Source organism: Diorhabda sublineata, chromosome 3 (genome assembly GCF_026230105.1).
Source record: "Diorhabda sublineata isolate icDioSubl1.1 chromosome 3, icDioSubl1.1, whole genome shotgun sequence".
NCBI lineage: Eukaryota > Metazoa > Arthropoda > Insecta > Coleoptera > Chrysomelidae > Diorhabda > Diorhabda sublineata.
In genome coordinates this window covers 7,923,612-7,945,815 of record NC_079476.1, presented here as the reverse complement: position 1 = coordinate 7,945,815, position 22,204 = coordinate 7,923,612, and the positions used below count along the sequence as shown (strand labels likewise).

The following is a 22,204-nucleotide window of genomic DNA, read 5'->3' as shown; positions in this document are numbered from 1 at the left end:
TGACAAATGACTCTGAAGGCAAGTTATCATGTACGAGGATGTATTGATATCTAGTTAGCCTAACCAGTTCAATGCTTTAACAAAAATTGCGTTATCATAGCAACGAACAATAACTTATTAGAAGTGTCAGTGTAAAGTTTGACGTCAAAAAGTAAACCAGAGTTACGCAATAAATTAAAAGAAAAAAGATGTCCTCCGAAATTGTGAAAATCGAAAAATTGGAGTATTGAGCCATCATCAAGTACCTGTATTTAAAACGGTTAAGAGGTAAGCATATTTACGAAGATACACTTAATACCCTTGATGATCAATGTCCTTCGTATGCGACCGTGAAAAATTGGACTGCAAGCTTCAAAAGAGGTAAATTTTCCATTGAAGATGACCGATCGGGAGAGCGAGTTTCTTTGTCGGTCCCCGAAAATATCGATGCAGTTCATGACATGATATTATCAGACCGTCGAATTGGGCTAGGATGGATATCTGAACCGCCGAATATTTCATACTAACGCGTTCATCACATAGTTCACGTCAATTTGGATACGAGAAACATTGCTGCAAAATGGATTCCCACATGTTTGAATGATGACCAAAAGCGTGCAAGGGTAAAAGCATCGCGTTCGATCTGTGCTCAATTTGAAAACGATGTAGACTTCTTGAACCGAATTGTTACTATGAATGAGACTTGGGTACATTTCTACAATCCAGAAACAAAGCAACAATCGATGGAATGCGACACTCTGGCTCTCCAAGACCTAAGAAGTTTCGTGTCCAAAAATCTACTGGAAAAGCTCTTGCCTCAGTTTTTCGGGGTTTGCCATGAAGTAATCATGATTGATTTTTTGGATAAGGGTAGAACAATAACTGGAGATTCCTATTCGACATTACTGACCACTCTACGTGAAAAAATTGAAGAGAAAAGACGCGGAAAACTATCCAAATGTGTTTTGTTTTTGCAGGACAACGCTCCTGCACACAAGGCTTATGTTGCCATGCAAAAAATTCGTGATTTAGTGTTTGAATTACTAGAACACCATCCTTATTCACCAGATTTGGCTCCTTCCGACTATCATGTCTTTCTTCGACTGAAAAAAAGTTTAAAAGGACGCAAATTTTCATCCAACGAGGAGGTAATAAAAGCTGTGGAGGTCTGGTTTGAAGAGCAAGAAGAAACATTGCAGATTCGCTGTAATAAATGTATCCAATTAAGAGGAGAATATGTTAAGTAATAAAATATTTTGACATTGAAGAATTTTTCAATATATCCTCGTAATTTTTACAAACATACATCGACATACCTACATGTCTTTTTATCCCCTTATTCAGTTATTTAGTGATATGTGTATATTTCGTTTAATTGTACTCTGTCTATCTACACTTAAACTAAGTATTCAAGTGTTTCCGATAACAGTTTTCTGAAAATTGAGCATATTAAGGTGGTATTATTTTCATACATTGGAATTGGCGGTCCAAATGTGTGGAACGAGCTTTAATAGATTATAAAGAAGCTCACTGTAGATAATTGCCTGATTTATTATGATCCTGTAGAAGTTGCTTATAAGATGCGTATTGTGTACTCAAAAGTATTCTACTCATATCCTCATAAGAATTGTTTTGGAAGTATTGTGAATGTTTGAACAGGTTTTCTTGGCGAGCACATAAACCGCCAATTTTATTGATGGAAAATTGACTAGAAACATTTATATCTGGAATTATCCATTAACTCAAATATAGGCATATGAAGAGAGTCTTTTTTCAATGAAATCGAATAACCGATTTATTTCTTAAATTTTTTGTGCGGCTACTTTAAATCCCATCTCAATGGTCTCAATGGTATAATACTTTTACAAAAAATAGTGACAAAATTCTATTAAATTACACCAAAAATATTGCGTAAAATTTTCTAATCTAATAACTATATTTACTTTATTAGTAAGTTACATGATAAATTATTTGCAAATGGAAAAAACGGAAGAAGAAAACTTAACTATGAAGCTAGTTGAAGCTATCGAGAAATATCCATGTATATAAATCTGGCCTTGTCCAAGATAGTGAAATAAGTCAAAGACACAGGTAATTATATTTGTATTGTTGGGGAAAAAGGGACAATGAGAGTCAGGGGGCAATGGTGGTCAGCGTTCCAGTTCCTAGACGAAAGTGGCCAAACAAACGAATATAGTGAATAAAGACTAATTAACGGGCAGGTCGAGGCTCTCCGCATACCCGTTCAGTACGTCTACATCATTTGCACAAAAAGACCGACGCACATTTTCGCGTGAATTTGATGTAATTTAACGGGTCCACAAAATTATATTTAAAAAAATAATTCTCAATAATTTCTTTTCCAGAAGTGCCGATAATATGTTACAGACCCACAAACAAGGCTCAGTGGTCATCTGAAAGTATATGGGCGTTCTCATAATTCTATAAGATGTGCTACTGAAACCATGAATATACCTTTTACAACCTCTCAAAAGTGGTTAAAGAAGAACAATTCATGGGAACCACGCCTCGGAAGACTTTCTGTATTCATAGCATATGTAGAAAGGTTTCGTCAGTCTGGGTAAAATACTAATCTCCTATTTTTTGTAGAGTCACGGCGATTCAAAAAAGGGAACCAGTATACCAGTACGCAGAAGGGCATAAAATTTCGAACAATTTTGACAATAGCACTAAAATGGCTAGACTCAATTGGCTACATGTCTATTTGAAAGGCATCGTCATCTCTGTTTCGAAACCAAAACCAAAATTTTATTTAGAATCTAAAGAGGAGACAAAAAGCAGTGACGGAGTAAAAAGTCATTTACCAATTGTCAGATGTCATAGTTATCTTTCGAATGATACGTCAAACGTCATTAGCAATACATGTTTTAATCTTTTAGACTTATTTACAACGTCCTTTGTGTCAAGTTTTAGGATTTACTGTGTTTGTCTATATACATCTGATGACTCATGGATGTTCGGTATTATTTGACAAACCACTTTATTTCAGTCATTATTCAGGTCGCGTTAGATTATATAATTTTTACTGGATATGATCCTGTTGCACAGAATCTTCACAACTTTACGTGAAACTTCAACCGCGATTTCTTCACGGATTCAATGAATGTCAATTCATCTAGAGCTAATTCTGGTATCCAGGTTCACGTGCCCAAGAATTTTCTTGTATTTCGAATTGATTTGACAAATTGTTGGCCTGCTTCTGTACACATTATCTATTTATTTCAATAAGAAGACTAAACTAAAAACAAATACTGTGTTTCGAGTGTATATTTTTTCTTGGAAATAAATTATTATTACATAGTATATAATACCAAAAAGTAGTGAGGTATAAGTAGGAGAAAAAGCTTAAAAATAATTTTTCATTATTATTACTTCCACACTGTAAAAATTTGCTATTGCAGTTTTTATTGCTAGTTCTTAACCAGTCTTAAGAAGTGTGATCCCATTTTAAACCGATATCCAATAGTCCAGCTTCGATATGTTCAGCCATAGTAGCATTTTCGTCAACATCCTGATGCTTATAACCAGTAAGGAAGTGACAAGTACCGGGTATGTGAGAGGGAAACCCTTTAGGGAGACAAGTTACGTCACGTTCTTCAGTTATAAAACCACCAGCTCTAATCAATCGTCTGAAAAAGAAATTGAAAATATACAAAACAATATCGTAAAAAAATAGAATTCCATACACGAACGTTGTAGGACTGATATTAATCTTGAGAGGTTCGCTGGTAGATTCGAATTTATTTGCTATAGTCACATTATGTCCAAACATACAATAACGAGGCATTTTCACTCCTACAACACCAGCTAGAACTGGAGCTGTATGAATTCCAATCCGCATCTGAAAAGTTAGATGGGAATTAATACTTAAAAAAAATATTTCTCAATTTTCAGATGACTTAGATTTTATTTATTTTTCTCATGTTATTTATATCAGTATTTGCGTGAAAAGAATATAAAATTCAATGAAAATCCACTTCTTTGTGGAGTAATTAATGAATAAATGAGAGAGCTGGAGACAGGAATTTGCTTTTTACCATCGATATCGTTTATAGGCCAAGCAAATTAACTCTGCTTGGAAATAATTGGTGGAGTTCAGGAAACTATTTCAATAATCTATTTAGACCTTCAATATGAGTAGTTTGAGTTTTGGCTCAATTTCCCAGTGGAAATATAGCAATTTTTTTTTACTATGGAACGTAACATATCTATGAACTTTAGAAGGAAATGTCATAGAACGAAAGTTGTTAATCATCAAATTGTCATAGAAACGTACCCGTACTTTCCCACCAGAAATTAAATTCGTGCAGTAGCTCATTTTTCAGTTTTTCTAATTATTTTTCAATTATTTTTCTCCAACAGCGGTCGCCGATTACAGACTTTGACTTCAGAGGTAGCCATACATTTGAATGAAAAAATATAATTAAAAACCAGTCGCGGTACACAATTTATTCTATCGCCAACTGCCAAACTAGGTTTGTGGAACTGAAGAGCTGGATCTAAATTATGATGACTATCTGCATGAAGGAAATAGAAAAGACCTTAATAATGATTTGAATATGGAAGGGATAGAAGAATAAGACTACCAACTTCCTCGCGCGTAGTATTATTGTTTTATTGATAATAAATCAACCTAATAGATTTCCAATGTAAAGTTGCAGTGTTTGGATATTTGGAGGAAGTTGATAGAGTTGGTCTTCTCTATTTGTTGTAACTGTCATGGTGAAAGCAGTGTCATCGTGAAATTAGAACAGTAGTAATAAGATGATACCGCGCCTGCGTGGTTTGTAGTGACTTTTTTATTATTACACTTTTTTCTAGTTATTTAACCTTGCGTCAGATAACAAAAATCACTGTCAATAAAATCAGTGTTTATCCAATTTCACTGTTGTGTTTGACTTCACCTCAATAGTGGCGACGAGATAAACATTGCGCCATGAATGCCGATCAACTCGCACAGTTTCTAGCTGCGTTCAAAGAGGAACAGAAGAAGCTACTGGACACAGTGATTCAACAATCTATTGCCGCTTCGACTGCCGCCGTTCAAGCTGCTATTTCTGGTGACGATTCTCGTCCTTCAGGTCAGTTCAATTTTACTCTAATTGAATCCTTCAAACATTTCGACTCAAAGAAGGAATCCTTCAAAATCTATCTCCAGAGAATCGAAAATAACACGAAAATGGAGAATATTTCAACCAAGCCTGAAATGTGTGCACAGTTGCTTCTGAATTCTGAAGGTTCTTCGACTTTTCAACTCTCAAATTTCGCCAAAAAAATTTGCTGATCTTGACTATACATCATTGGTCAAAGAATTCGAGAAATTTTTGTGCCCTAAGAAAAGTATGGTGGTTTCTCAATATGTTTTTGTCTCAACTTACCAGCGAGATGAGCCTATCGCTGAGTATGTAACCAAATTGCGCCGACTTATAATTGACTGTCAATTTCAATCAACATGTGAATGCACCCACGTCACTCCAATATCTCCATGCTCAATTTATCAGGGGAATCAAAGACAATTCCATTAGGGAGCTGCTTTTGCAGTCGGCAAATGTTTGATGATATTGTTGCTAAAGCACGGGCATTAAAAGCTTCAAAACTAGATAGTTGGGAGATGTCAACCTCAAAGAACGGATAAACTGAAGAGTGCACAAGGTTTATAACTACTCTATCTCAGCGAAGCCAGTCAAAATCACGTTTGTATCTCGCAAAATTTGGGATCGCTACTAGACACAATCACTCTACCAGCGAATGTCGTACCGAAAAATCTAGCTCTAAATGTTCGGGATGTAGCCATAAAGGTCGCATTGTCAAAGTTTGCATTCAAAAATTTTTTAAAAATTAGAAACATGATTCTAAATCCAAAGACTACAAATTTTCGTTGAGGATTATGACTTCAATGACCCCTCGAAGTTCAAGTAGAATACCAAGGGAAGTGTTTCATGGGAGAACTCTACGTGATTCCAGAGGAATTCGACGCTCTTCTCGTCTTCTAACCTAACCTGGATCCGTCATTTGCAAATCAACTTCAACGACCTTGACAAACACAAGTCTTGACTGGACTGGACAGTCGACCACGATCTTGATAAAAGGTACCCTCGAATTTTCTATCAACGTATTGGCTTGTTCCTGATGTCAAGTGTCACTGCACTTACGGGAAAACGCCAAACCAACATTTTTCAAGTCACGAGATGTAGTGGATGCTTTAGAAGCTTAAGGTATAATATCGAAAGTTGACACAAGTGTTTGGGGTTCACCTTTGGTGATGATACCAAAGCCAGATGGAAATGTACGACTTTGTGTTGATTACAAAATGGCTTTCAACCAACAATTTGTCAATTCGAATTACCCCATTCGCCGAGTTGAGCAAGTACTGAATAGTACCAGAAACTTAAAATATTTTTGCAGGCTAGACCTTCACAAAGCTTACTTGCACGTTCAAGTCGATGACACATTAAGTCGCATTCAAACGATTTCAACCCATAGAGAAACCTACCTCATCATAGTCTGAGTTTTGGGATCAAAATTCAATTCAACCCCATGATTGATCAAATTCTACAAGGCCTAGCCAATACTATATCGTATTTTGACATTGTGCCATGGCTCCACCAAAGAAGAGTGCATTAAAAATCTTGAACTCTCCCTCCAACGTTTACAAAAATTCGATCTGCATTTAAACAAACAAAAATGCATCCTATTCCAGGAGAAAATCGAATACCTTGGGTACGTTGTTGAACACAACAAGATTTCTAAAAGCCCTGAAAAGGTTCGGACTATAGCTGATATGCCTAGACCTGCTTCCAAAGACGATGTTCAAACATTTCTAAGCATGATCACATATTATGTTCGTTTTATACCTAATCACTCACCTAACCTAATCTTCCCTCTACGTCACCTTTTGAAGAAAAATGTTAAATTCTTTTGGATTGCTGAATGTGAGGCTGCATTCATCAAGCTGAAAAACGAATTGGCTAGCGACCGAGTACGAAAACACTTATTTTTTAAAAAGTGTGAATATTTGCCATATTTCGGCGTATGATTTCTATAGAATTACTTAATCCAAATATAATGTTATAGTATTTTTTAAAAGCAGAATTTAATACTGAACACATTCCAAAATAACAAAGCTTTCGATGCATACCTTAATAGATATTGGAGAACAACCTAAAACGGTTACTTTCTTATGCCTCAAGGGCACTAACCCCCAGCAGCGCAGAATTACCCTCAATTACACAGAGAAGCTCTTGCTGTCGTTTTTGCAGTTGGCCATTATTTCAACTACTTATTTGGTAGAAATTTCAAAATCGAAACTGACAACAAACCATTGAGCAAAATCATCAAGCCTACTGCTAAACCTCCTAATATGACTGCCGATAGACTTTTGAGGTATGCAACATACCTTTCTGCGTTCAACTACAACGTACTATTAAAGAGCGGTCGTCTATATGCCGACGCAGATTGTTTTTCCAGATCTCCGTTTCAACAGGTGACAATTTCACCGACGCCGGCCTCAATCTTGAAATCTCTCATATTTGCATGGCTGACGTCAATCAATTTCATCTCAAATTTTTAATGCCGAAACCATCAAAATGCTTCTTTTTCTGATAGTAAAATCAAAATCTAATTGCTGAAAACGGAATCATCCCAACCTTGGCATGTTAATACACTGTTAAAGATGGTATATTGTCCTCCTCCATTTGCAGGTGAAGCGGAGCATATTTCACTAAGAGTTTGCCAAAATAACGAAAGTGTTAACCACCTTCTTGAAATCTCTTGTTCTAAAAAGCTATGAGATAACTGTACAACTGATTCATCAATTACCCTTGTTAAAACACCAAGTTCAGGTCTCTTAAATTCTATTATCTGGTTTAACATTGACAATATTTACATGTAATATACATTACAGAGAGACAGTGTCGCATTTAGCGACACCCACAAGCTAACCCAGAAAGTAAAACTAGATCCAGTGATTCTGATAGGTCATTCTAAAGCTAATAAAGCTAGGAGGCCGTGACAAACCGATGGACCAAATGCCATACTATGTGTCTCTTTGGTACATGGATGGTTCGAAGCTAACGTACGCAGACTGGTTACATCTGGACCAAAATGCGCTCCATATCTCTAGGAACACCACTCACCACTTTTCAGATAGAGATTGAGCAAATGTGCACTAAAGTGTTTGGATACAAACATCTCTAAAAAGCATATCTACATTCTCTCAGATAGCCAAGCGTCCTTGAAGGTCCTGAAGCTCTTAAAGCACTAGCTAACAAAAACAAAGTAAGCAGACCTATACTGTGGCCTCACGAGATGTCACATCGATAACGATCTGAACTGATGACTAGAGAATCAGGTGGAGTATAAGTGCCTAAGACAATATGAATGAGATTCATAACCATATCAGCTTAGAAGTTTGCAGAATTTCTCGTGATGACCAGAAACGGCATGAAACTGGTGGTCAGTCTTCTGACAGTTCATTCTCCCGTCAAATACCACCTTAAGACGATGGACATGGCAGATTATAACAACTGTAGTTTCTGCGATAAGCCATGAAAATAGCGAATATTCACTCATTTCACTAAAAGGCTTAAGTACCTTGAAGGAGTACTACTAAAGCCTAGGGAAGTGGGAACCCCAAAAAATAGCATCCTTTGGGAGGACTCTATGTATTTTGGAAGCGGAACAATAAGATAAAGAATCTTGTATAAACTACACTCCCAAACGATCTAGTAATATGTGTATTTGTTTCTTAGTTTTTTACAAGCTTTTGTTCACAAATTGTAAACAATTTTCTGACATTAAAGCAGATCCCCTCTCTCTCTATGATGACACCAAGTAACGCTAAGTTACAAAGCAAAGCTGGATCACAAATTTGAGGTAATAATTTCTCTTTTGTTTCCATAAAATCGTCTATCCGAAGGAAGGTTATGAATATTTCTTGCATTTTCCCTGTGCTTAGCCACTTCCCTTCACAATAATATGTCATATCATTATGTTCTGAAGAGAGTTCATCTATATATGCTTCAAACTGGCATCCATAACATTCTTCAATCGATTGGAATTATAGCAAAAGTTTTGTAGGTGGATGCAATGCAGACCGATCCCACTCTTAAAATAACTACTACTACATCATCACTCCTGTAAACCGTTAATCTTTAGTCTCTGAGGACGAAGACTTGCACGTTAAACAGTGTAATTGTTAGTGTTAACAATGTGTTCAGTATGAATATCACCAATGGCTGCAGAAATTCCAATCTAGATGCATTGCGGAATTAATAAATCACCTTTGTAGCGGGTGGAATTCTCTTCGGAATCCGCAGTGATAATCATAGACCTACTCTTCCTCATAATAGTCTAGAGTTCTCTCAATAAATGTGGAGAAAAAATTGTTTGTGCAGAGTAATTTATCTGTAATAGTATTGAGTTTTCTCTATACATTGATACAATAATGATTTTTGGGCATATTTTTCTTCTGTCATATTTTCATTCTCCATTATGGTTCGTAGATTACATAGTTTTTATCCATTCTTATTATTTTTCAGTTAATTGATTAATTCTGGTATTTCTTCTTTCACGGGTGTGGCTATATGCTAATTACTTTATTCGAGTACGTTCTTGATATGGTTAATAAAATTCTCATGTCGACTTATTTTAACTTGGCCGTTCAATGTACTTTCAAAATACAATTTCCGCCGATTTCCACATCCATTTCAACGCCTCTGAACTCCATATTAGTGAAGAAAAAACTTGAGGAAAAATGATGATGCCAAGAAAATTGAAACAGACAAATTATTGGAAAGAGTATTGTGAATAATTTACCTTAATTGGTTGGCCCTGGTGAGTTTGATGCAAAGAACAAACCTCTATCATCTTTAGAGCCATCCAAGCAATCTGTTGAGCATGGGTGTTGGTTTCCTTGTGTAGCCCACCAGCAACACAATATGCGTCGCCAATAGTTTCTACCTAAAATAAGAAAAACTAACTTCGAAATGATTTCTAACAATGTTTATCTGATAGGTGACATTAAAACAAAACAATTATAGCTGAAAGATATATTTGTACCTTGTACACATCAATTTGTCCACAAAAAATGTCGAATTTATTATACAGGTTTTGGAGCATGTTGATAACCATCATCGGTGTCGCTGTGGAACAAATTGAAGTAAACCCAACTATATCGCTGAATAACATTGTGACATCTTCGTAAGTTTTCGCTTCAATTGTTTCACCTATAACAGATACAGTAGAAGTGAATTGTGAGGAATAACTCAATAAGAGGTATGGCTATGAAGTGTCAAGACTAACGGTTCTATATAACTGAGGACAATTATTACAGTGCAGTGTCTCTGGTATAGCCGCAACCTTCATATGCGTCAGAGTTGTTCTTTGTTTAGTCGAAAAAATTTTTTACGTGAGGAACAGGTGTTGGAACTAATTCATTGAAAAACTTTTATAGTAATAGTAAATATTTATTTGTGTGCACATGTTTTAGAGTGTTTGGAAATGTTCTATACGATTATCAGACCACCATTCTACGCTATAAACGCAATACAATATCAATTGAAATCGGTTATTTGAATCTATCCGAGTATTCATGCTATTAAAGAAATTGTAGTAATTGATAAGGAATCCGTATAGCACATGCTGTGTATAACTTTACATTGCTAAAAGTGTGTGCCAAATTGCTACCCGAACGTCTCAGACACCAAAATGTTTGTACTGACAGGCGTGTGATGAATTACGGCATTTCATTTATTATCCTGGATCTAAGTGCCAATGAAGGAGCTGACCGTCATCGAGACCCAAAGCAACTTCAAAGAACAAATCAAAGACACACCAATTGAAATATTTTTGAGTGTACCTTCACTAGATTCGTGGAAAAAATGCATTGTTTTCCAAAAGGTTTCTATCTAAGTGCAGCATCCCAGTGTTAGGCTGATCGTCTAATTCGCTTGATCTTCCGTTGTTTTATTTCTATCAGTTTCGTAAGAGAGATAATAATTTGATTCCATTGAAGCTGTCGAAGAGATAGTGACAGGCGTTCTGGATGGACTAAAGCTTGTAGCGATTGAGAAGGGGTATGAATTTAAAAGCAATGATAATGTTTTTCGTAATTCAACAACTATATTTAAAATACTAATAGAAATATTAAGACTTTTGCAAACTGTATTGTACTTATAGTTAAAAGCGACCGCGTGTGAAAATTCATCGGAATCAAAGACAAAAGTTTTTTTTTTCTTCTTAATACCATTTGATGTTTTATAACTTCGTATGATCACGGAAAATTTTTTCTATAATACTCTTGGTATCTATGTTCTTCTTTTTATTTTTCTTCATTACAACGTTCCTATTTCAAAAATGTAGATATTATGAATTTTTATAGTGTAATTTTTAAGGAAAAATTTTGCCTAACGTTTCACTGTGAATATTTAAAAATGAAGAAAATTGAAGAAATCCAATCAAAATATTATAAAAAGTTCACGTTTTGCCTATTGAATGTCATAAAGACATCGATATCTTTTGGAGTATTGGATCTATTGAATTTTTTATTCAAGTATGTCAGAAAATTTTTGAAAATTTCAAAGTTTTCACTAGAAAATTAAAAATATGGGTATATAGTGAAGGTATGTAAAAAGTAATATGATATCATGTATTTTCCGTTGCAGATTTTGAAAATTATATCAGAATAAGAGGTATAGTTTTCCGGGTAATCCAATTTTCATGTATTTTCCGTATTTTTCCTTGTTATAAACGTTTCTTCTGGAAACTGATATCTTTTTTGTAATCCCTATATCAAAAAACCCCTGTGTGAAACTTGGTAGAAATCAGAGAGGAAAGTTTTTTCTATTCTCAAGTCTTTGAAATGTTGAATTTCGATCAAAACTTCAAATTTAATGTTTTATAACTCGCCTTATTTAATCACGAAAAAGAAGTTGTAATTTTTGTATGATCCGATTTTTCCATATAACAACGTTTCCAATACTGTAGATACTATGAATTCTTATAGTGTTATCTTTGAGAAAAAATTACTTTCCTACCTCTTTTCAGTCACTCGTTATGTTTATTTGAAAACACCTATGCAATGAATTTTCATAATTGATTTTCAATAAAATATGAATTGTTATTATACTAAAATGATTTCTCAATTTTTTTTTGTTTTATTTTCAAACATATAATAGTAAAGGCATATTTTTTTCAGAGGGTAACAACGTTCAGCTTTCGTATCCTGTATATTCTGACATCAATATTCCATAAACGTGCAACATATAGTTTTTTAAGGGATATATTTACAAGAAAATTTATAAATCTAATTTAAATGAACTTTAAGTATTCCGCATATGAGATTGAAAAAAATGGAGAGATAAGAATTTTTATGAGAGAATATCCATTTTCAAGTTAGTTTGTCAGCATTTTCATAATTAAGAAGGGGAAAAATATTTTCTAACAATTCTCGAACGTTCTTTGAAAACCGTGTTGGTAGAAAACGACGATGATTTGCACACTCTGAAAAGACATGGAGCATGGCCTTATTTCAACGTAACAGAAGGATACATAGAATCTGTGCAAAAAATAGAAGTATCATAAAAATTGTTTAACCCTTCACACTTGGAAAATATCGAAATTCCATCAGGAAAATCCAAACATCTGCGAGCCGTCTGCCTCAACATCTTTAGTACTAAGGGATAAAATACCGAACGGACTAAACTTCTGCTATAATAGAAATTGTACGATAAACGGTACTATTACTACCAAGGATTCCTAAATATGTTAATCATGTTGTTTTTATTTTCGGAAAAATTCTATAAATAAATAATTGTTTTCTCTCATCATTAATTTCATTTGTATTTTTTTAATTCAGCACGCGGAAAAAAATCGGAGATCAGAAAAATGTTCTGTGCGCTGTTCTGAAAATTCCACCTTCAAGTCTCTCTAAAAACAGATGAAAGCAAGGCGTTTTTATGTAAGTATAATATAAACCATATTGCAAAATTTGAGGTAATGTTGTAACTTTCAGTATACCTGTCATTATCTAAAACATTTGTTCAATATTTCCAGTTATTTTTCATCCTATATTGAGAACCAGTGGCATTTATACGTCAAAATAGTATTAATAATTTCTTTCTTCTGCTCTGTTCTTCTTAATATAGGTGATGAATATTTTCTAGTATTCGGAAGCGATCAATCCATTTATAAAAACTGTAGCAGTTAGATACTGCCTAACAGGATACTCGATCACAACGTTTCAAAATAATCCAAGTTGGAGGAAGACAACATATAATTAATTGCACTCAATTTCTTGTGAGGACATTATACAAGATTCTTGCCCTTATATTATTGCTAACCAAAGGTAACTTTGCTGTATAAATACTAATGCTCCGGAAGTAAAAATAGAAAGCAAGAAAAATCACGAATCAACACAAGTTAGGCTTCCGTTTCAAAATATATACGACTATCCTAGCCGTACTGTGCGGACTATTACGCCGAGTAATGATTGTAAATATTCAAAATACTTGTTTTATTTTCACAATAAACGTGCAGCATCTCATCATCTTTAGGACATATAGATGAGGCAAGTTGAGTTTCAAAATAATATGACATATTATTGTAATCAAATAAGTCGTTGTGCAGTAAGACTTCTACAGAAACTAATAATGAAAAAGAACATAAATATTAAAACTCGACTCATTGACCAAGGGTTCCGTACAAATTTGTGATTTTTCCCACAATTCAGTTTTCATAGCAAAACATCATTACCACTTACTAGGATACTAGAATGAATTTTAGAAAAAAGAAAAATTTATAGCTAAAAATGGGGAAGTTGGTTTCAGTGCCTCAATGGATCACCTAATTTAACTGATATTAGAAATGGAACCGAGCCGATGAAGTTAATTTTGCGAAACTTGTAGAAATAAATTAGTTGAGCTTGATTTTCGTATACTTGGGTTCGAAACATCACGATTTGCCTTGTTCCGTGAGTGTCAAATGACAATATCAGAAAAATACGCAACATTCTAATAATTATACTCTTAAACACACAAACACTTAAGAGAAGAGCTTGAAAACACATAAACTTGACATTCCAACATTCAAACAATAAATTATTCATACTCTTGAATAAAAAAACTCTCAAAAATCTATACATACAAACACTCAAACTCTCAAAACTCAGTATCCAATTTTTAAACACTTAAACACTATAGCGATCAATCATTCAAATATCAAGTACTCATGAACTTAAAAACCTAAGCACTTGTTTGTCAATTGTTGAGTATTTGAATATTTGCGTGGTGACATTTTGAGTGTATGAATTTTGCCATGTTTTACATATAAGCATTGGGTGTTCGATTGTTTGTATTTTTAGGTAAGGATAGGTAAGTGTTCAAGTGATAGATGTATTTTAGTGTGTTTGGAATTGAAACAATCAATATTTCACATTAGCATACTAACAATTGAACAATGGAACACTGAAACAACCGAAAATATTTAGTATTATATTATATTAAGTACACAAACAACGAAACAAATCAATACATAAGAACAAAACCCTTCAAATATCATACCCAAAAACAGTCAAAAACTCGAGCACTCAATTCTTTGAAAATCCTCAAAAATCTATTAAATGAAACACTCCAATATAGAAAACAAACACTCAAACTTCTAAACATATAAAACAGTTAAATCCTCCAATTGTCAAATGCCCAAACACTCAAATACACATATCTATTTAAGCATTCCAATCATCAAACACCCATACATACAAACATACATACAAACACTCAAAGACTCAACATTCAATACTCAGATGCATAAAAACTGAAACAATGGTAGGCTCAAGCATAGAAACACCCAAACACTTAAAACCAACTCTCAATCATTGAAATATACAATCACTAAAACGCCCGTACACCAACATCCAACAACCAATATTTAACACTCCAAGAATCAAACACCTAAACCCTTGAACACGTATAAAATTTTTTTCATTCCTTTATTTGAACAGTCAATTTCACATGAAATCAAACTTACAAACCCATACACATAAACACCCAAAATTGAATTGAACTTCAAAATCTCTTTTAGGAATATCATTAACCATTATAAGGAGAAATGAAGAAAAAATATTATTCGTGTTTTCCTTCAATTATTATTATATTATATAAGAAATTACTCTCCGCTATCAGTTTGCATTAATATTTCGCCGCATCCGTAAGACTTTTTTTCTGTCCATCTCCGATTTAAGCCTTAAAAATTTATATAATTAATTGATTATTTTCATTAACAATATGATATTGTATTTATTAATAATATTTTGAGTTGAAAACTTACTTTATATTATATAAAATTAATGTAAATATTCACTTATAACATCTAACTGAATCGATTTTGGTGATAACACGATTACTGATGTTTAAACTTAAATACTCAGGGAATATAGTCGTGTTGAAAAATAAACTAAATAAATACAAGACGCGAAAATACTCGGTTAGAGCGTAGGGAGAACATTCTTTTGGATGAACATATACATCCCGAGCAGTCAAAGGGATTGTTTGTAAAAAGAACGATAATTAGGATTCAATAATAACAAGTATATTGTAACTATTCCTAAAGATGCATGATTGATTGGATTTTTAATCACTTTCACTAATATTTTATGTTCATGATTAATTGAAAAAAGTATATTGAAGTTATTGTGAATAATTTTTACCTAACCAAAGTCGCTTTGCAATATCTGGTGGAAATATTAAATGTAACAAACTGACGTTCTTTTCTCTCTCTTTATCAACAGCTCTATTGGCTTCTTCAATAGAGCTCTTCAGTTTATCCATTCTTCTTCTCAAACCATCCTAAAAATATGCGACAAGAAAATATATAATGGATTTTTTGTATCATATTACTTAAAAAAATGGTTATTCGACAATAATTAGTTAGACAGGAAACAATCGGAACGAAAGTTTTCTTGAAAAACAATATTTTGTAAATCACTTATTGTCATTTAATTCATTTTACCTGCGCTCTTGCTTGCTCCCCTACTAAAATTACATCTCGAGTAGCATCGTGCAGTGGAATGTCGGAGATGAAAAGTCCACTTCCTGTAAGACCCTCAAGTCCATCGATGAAGGGAGAACCGATAAATAAAATTGAATTTGATTCCGGACAAAACACCATTTGCCCTTTAAGTTTTAGATCCTGAAACAATAAAAGCCGGTTTTTCTCTTCAATCAAATGGGTAATAAGATATTCGGGAAAAGCTTATATATATATATATATATATATATATATATATATATATATATATATATATATGAACAAAGACTTTGTCAACTGATATGAGCGGATTTCTTAGTGGGAATGTGGCAAAATCGAAAATTACACAAGTGTAGTATCTACTACTATCTGTATATTTTCAAGCAACTGAAAAATTAAATATTCATCGTCGGGGAGAAGAAATTATTAACGAGTGGATTGGTGTTGAAGTTGCTTACTAACACGAAAGTTGTTATCCGAGAGATGCATTTTTAGCATGATGGGATATATCTCACTTTTAACTGCTGGGCTTGAATAATGAGTGTGTTAGTGTCAATAGTGTTCTTGATGGTAAGCATATTATGTTTATTTTGATCCTGCTATTCAGATATTTCTGTTCCAGCTTTTCATTTCCTCGGTGAAATTCCAAGGAGTAGGCCGATCGAGGCCTTAGAATCAACTAAGAAAATTATTATTTTATATTATATTTCTAAATGTTCTTGATTTTAGGTCTCTTCTGTTTCAAAATTAGTTTTTTTATATAATTTTTAAAAGAAAGATAAATTTTGACGTTTCGACTTTTCTTCAAGTCTTCATCAAAATATTATATTGGCACTGACAATTTGCTTATTTATATTGATCAATAGATCACCTTAATCATGAATATCAAAATAAGAATGAAATCAAACTAGAACTTTGTTCTAATAAGAAAAATTAATTTTTCCCTAGTCCTTATATCTCAAATATATAGCAGTAGTTATATGAATTATTTTTAATTTTATTAGAATTTACAAAATAGATCTATAAATTTTACTTAAATTATTTTGGTCTTTTTTATCATTTATAGCTTTTCGTTCTTATGAATGTGGACCATTTCTAAAAATTCTCTTTTTCGTGCATTTCCAGTTTTTTTTATCGTATTGATGACCTCTTAGTCTATTCTGTAAATACTGAGATGTCTGCCCTATGCAGACAGCGTCACAATTAGTACAAGGTACTTGATATATAATATAACTTCTTTTGTTTTTTGGTGTTTTATCATGTCCTTCATGACTTATACTAATAACATATTTATTGAAATAATTCGATAATTGTTGGGAAAGTCCTTGTACATATGGTAAGGACAAATTTTTTATGTTTCGATGTTTTGTTTTTTAATTGATTGTAGTATTTGTTTATCGTTTTCTTGAATATGTTATTTGTCAATTTTTTCCGGAGAATTATTTTCTTTCAATGCAGTTTTTCCTAAGAAAAATATATTACGAAAATTGATAACCTAATATTAAAACAACAACCTATTGCTGAAAATAAAAATGAAATAAAATCATATGGGATCGAAAATTTTAACAGATATTATCATACCAGATGAAGTGAAAGAAGTTTTATCTTTAGGGTCTTAGTGACCTAAAATCAAGATTTCGATAACACTTTCATGTTTACTTTGTATGAAAAATTACATCGCATTCAATAAATAAACCTAAGTCACACTTTTTACACATAGTTGTTTATAATTCCTCTCAGGATCTTGATTCTTTAAAATACCCATCTTCAATCTCATTAATATTATCCTTGAGACCAGTTTTATCTAGCAAGAATTATGGAGCTTTATTATATTCGTGTTAGTAGTTGTACTTTCTTGGAATTGCTGGGACCTGTCTAAATTGTGTCTTCATAATCACAGGAAGAAATGCGTTGTTCATTCAAAAACTTCATTTCAACTTCGGTCCTCGGCAGGAAGGACGTTTGGATCTGGTTGCTGTATGAATATCAATGTACGCCATTTCGAAGACCCCTTTTAACGCTAGAGAGCCGCTAGAAAAGAGACAAAAAAATATGTTTTTAAAAATTTTTCTATCAACTATAGTTTCTAAGCCTAGCGTTACTTATATGTAACCCTCGAAAGAAGCCGTTTCAAGGTAATTTTCACTAATCTTTGTATTAGAAATAAGATTTACTAATAAAAGATAGATACTATAGAAAAAGACTACGGAAATAAATTTAAGTTAAGACGGAAATGTTTCGTAATACTTACAGAAAATGATTGCCCAGTTCTTCGTCAATGTCTATAATTATTTCAACACTCTTTAGCAAACAAACAACCACATGATATAACTTCGTTTGCAGAAAGAAACCGTTAACATAATAGTTCAGGATTACACTGGTAACAGCATCTAATCACAAAATGCTGAAGTATAAAACTTATTTGATTTTAAACTGAAAGCTGTAAACGTTTTTTATATGAACGCTAAGCGCTTATGGGTCGAATTATTTTTATTTTGTTGCAATTACCGCATCTTTTCAATTTTTATTCATTCGTATTAACTACATAATTTCAGTTAATGTTTTAAATTTGTTCCTTGTTTTTGGCTACTATTTATTTTTTATTTGGTGTTTGTAAGTATTGTAAATAACTAAAATACAGTTCATCATCTTAGTTAGAATACTCGATTATAGTTGCTCTGTTGTTTAAAATCATAGAAAAATGTATGGAATTTTACAGAGTTGAAGCAAAGAAATTCAATGTTAAGTACCAGGTAGTACTTAAATATAAAGGGCTTTGAGTTCTAGCTGGAACTTTCCAACAGTGTTATTTCGGATTCTAGTACATATGTGTTAACTTTTATTTCTACGTCTGATATGGATATTTTTATGTATATATGTATTGCTCTGAGGAAGGTAATATATTTCCCGAAACGTCGATTTTCAAGCTGCTTCGGAATCTTCTATTCACGACCTATAGCCTATACATAGAAACGTTCTAATATGAATCAGTTCATAAAGTGTAATTTTACTTTAGTTCAGAGGTCACCCAGTTGGTAGACAAAGTACTACGTCATTTTTGTGAACTATATTAATATGTCAAACTGCAAAAAATCAGCTCTCTAGTAATAAACCAGCTAATATTAATTTTGGATTTTGTAACACATGGTATACTGATATTTTTATCCAAAGAGTTCTGCTAAATATGTCGATGTTTAGCATATAAATAAAATCCAAGCAATTGAAAAAGTTTAATTTCTTTTTTAATTACCAGTTCGTAAAAGGCCAAACTTTGGAATATTAGTCATAATAATTATTTCTAGTGAGTTTTCAAAAATTTTGATTCAATTCAGATGAATATGGTGCTATTGGTACCACTATTTAACTAACTCGGAATTTCGGAATGAAACTAGTTAGTATTCACGTATATACACTATATCGGTAAAATTCAGTACCCCAGGCTTTTCACATAACAGCATTGATTTTCTCGTAAGTCATTTTATTTGTAACTATATATTAAGTGTATCTTCATTTCAGTTCTCAAATTGATTTTCAGGTATAGTCCCAATGATTAAAATCTGCGTCACAGGTCTTTGACCGGATACATTCAAAGTCGAAGTTCATAGCGCCGACTTGGTAACCTGAGTTTGTAAGGACTCTTTGAGGTCTCATTTATAAAATTTATGGAATAAATTCATGAAACCACATCTTTACTGTTGAAACTCTTTATTTATTGATTAAATAGTATTTATTCTATATTATGACCAAATTTTAGCTAGATACACGATTCATTCATTTCCATTTTCTCTTCAAATCAAAATTTAGTCGGCTATAATTTGAGGTTAAACACAAAAAAAAATTTGACAAAATAATAAATGTCTTTTGGCAGGTGCAGTACTGTCCGTTTATATGAGAATCGGGAAATTCATATAGTCACGAACTTATTGATCCGCCCTCGATATACTAGAACATGGGTTATTTGGAATAAATCCTGTAGGAGACAAGGGACCTCGTAAATTCTGTTCGAAAGAGAAATAAAAATTTTATATAAAATTATGAAGTGCTATTGTATCTTTTGGAGATGCGTGTATAACACCAACTTTTTAATCGGAAAAACCATAGATTTTGGAATTTATAAAGTATAGCTATAAGTGTAAAATACGTGAAAAACTGTCAATATATTATCTATTTAATTCTGGTTGAGTAGGATACTATATTCTTTCTACTACCAGAAAGTATGACTCAAAATTCAATTGAATTAGAACAAGCTATTTATTGATATATTTATATTAGACCAGTTGTTTGAAAATAAATCGCACTTTATAACATTAAATATATTAAAATTTGAGTTAAATGCGATAAAAAATTAGAGGAAAGTGAGTCAAACAGTTTCAACTATAAATTTACCAGCGTTCAATACGTACAACGCAAAACTCTACACCATATGCGGACTCTTGCCAAACGTTGATCAATGTCTCTCTAGTAGTTGTGGTAACATCTGCTTCAATCCTTTTTCCGGACTCGGGAATGTCAGCACATACTCGGTATACTTTATGAGCCACCAAAAGTAGAAATCGGAAGATAATTGAGTTGCCGTGGAGGTTATAGTAAACACTCCCTGTCATTAGACCGTTAACGCCCAATCCAGCGGTTAGATGCCGTGATGTTCAGACAATCGCGAACTTCGTTATACCAAAGCAGCGGCGCGCTAAAATGACGGTCTCTTGTTCATTTCGTTTCAATTAAGAGAAATCCATAGCTATAGAATTAACAGTACTTGTTGCGCATTTTTCTTCAATGAAGAAAGGCCCACAAATTTTTCTCCGAAATATTGTACAAAAACTTGTACAATTCCGTGATGCCATGCGCTCCAGATTTTGGAGCCCTAAATAACTGCAAACTATAGAGGTGTAGCGGTGAACGTCGCCTTAAACCTCTCAAAAGAATCGTTACAGGAATTGTTAATTGCGAAGGAATTCCTTTAGGCTATAAATGTTTTACTCTCGCTCAACTTTTCTTCTCATTTCTTATACAAAAGAAGCAGCTTTCCGAACTTAGTGCAAAAGGACAGTTACCACATATTCCGTCTTTGCTAACAAGAATAAACGAGAATCTAAGTCTGGTCGCTTGTCGATGGCGTATGACGTGCGAATGGGCTTTCACGTTGTCGTTTGTGTCTATCGTAAGACGTTGTCGTAACATGTAATAGCTCCCAACTTCTTCCGACCAGCAATATATGAAAATTGAAGTTTTACAAACGTTTCCGGAACGAACACTTGTCAAATATGTATATAAGTGAAATAATTATTACTTTGGTACGTGAAAAGGAATATCTTCCAGTCAAAATCCAGATAATGAACATGTGGTGGAAAATCGATATTTCTTACAGTCAATCAGTGAAAAATTAAGACCTGAGAGTGATATTTAAAGAGAGAACATGTTCATTATCCTTTGAAACAATCCAAAATACTGACGCACTGCGTTTACACAAACAAATATGTTTCTATTTCGTTTGATGTATTATTAATAACCATAGTTTAATTAAATTGTATGTCTCATATTCATATCACAGCAAACAGTAATCCATTTTTCAAACTGTCTGAACTGAATATTCCAAGATATTTACCAAAAAGGAAGGACGAAGCAAATGTCGACTACAGGATTCACAGAATATTTTTCCATTGATATAAGCAAGTTTGTGATACTCTCTTATCCAAAAATTAAGCAAACTCGAATTGTCTTTCGACATTTTGCACTTTCACCGAAAAACTAAACGTTCAAATTTATCGACTAACGGTCACCGATGAAGTTGTAAAGTCATGAAATAATGATTAAACAAAATCACAAACCGCATCTATTGAGAAAATAGTTGGAAATCCTTAATAAACTCCATGGAATACTCCACTCTGTAATCCGGAAAGGGACACCAACTAGACCGTAATGAGTCGCATTAGAAAAACCACTTAGTATGAAGAATTGAGAAATGTAGGTTAACCTTCAGTAAGTTCGACACAAATTTTAATGACAAGAGAACACCGTAGAAAAATCAAATAAATTTGTGTCTCTAATAAATAATCGTCGAATCATCACATATTATTCAAGAGTCTGAATAAGAGGAAGCTATAATTTTCAGATTTCAGTGCACGTATATTTGTGCAAGTATAGTAGCGACAAGAGAATGAATAAAATTTCATTAGACCAC

At 33.2% G+C, this 22,204-nt stretch overlaps 1 protein-coding gene across 2 annotated transcripts in view; it reads right to left on the bottom strand.

The window, feature by feature from the left end:
• Positions 1-3,252: 3,252 nt before the first annotated feature.
• LOC130441527 (head-specific guanylate cyclase) overlaps positions 3,253-22,204 on the bottom strand; it is a 119,646-nt gene continuing 100,694 nt past the window's right edge. Inside the window, exons 8-13 of one of the 2 annotated variants that reach the window (XM_056775249.1) lie at positions 16,006-16,185; positions 15,704-15,842; positions 10,060-10,226; positions 9,817-9,960; positions 3,687-3,841; positions 3,253-3,629 (exon numbers count right to left, since the gene is read on the bottom strand). In XM_056775249.1, the coding sequence (XP_056631227.1) occupies positions 3,428-3,629; positions 3,687-3,841; positions 9,817-9,960; positions 10,060-10,226; positions 15,704-15,842; positions 16,006-16,185 (987 nt within the window). In that variant the 3' untranslated portion in view covers positions 3,253-3,427. Of the gene's footprint in view, positions 3,842-9,816; positions 9,961-10,059; positions 10,227-15,703; positions 15,843-16,005; positions 16,186-22,204 lie in introns of both variants that reach the window. The other variant, XM_056775248.1, reaches the window with a different exon arrangement.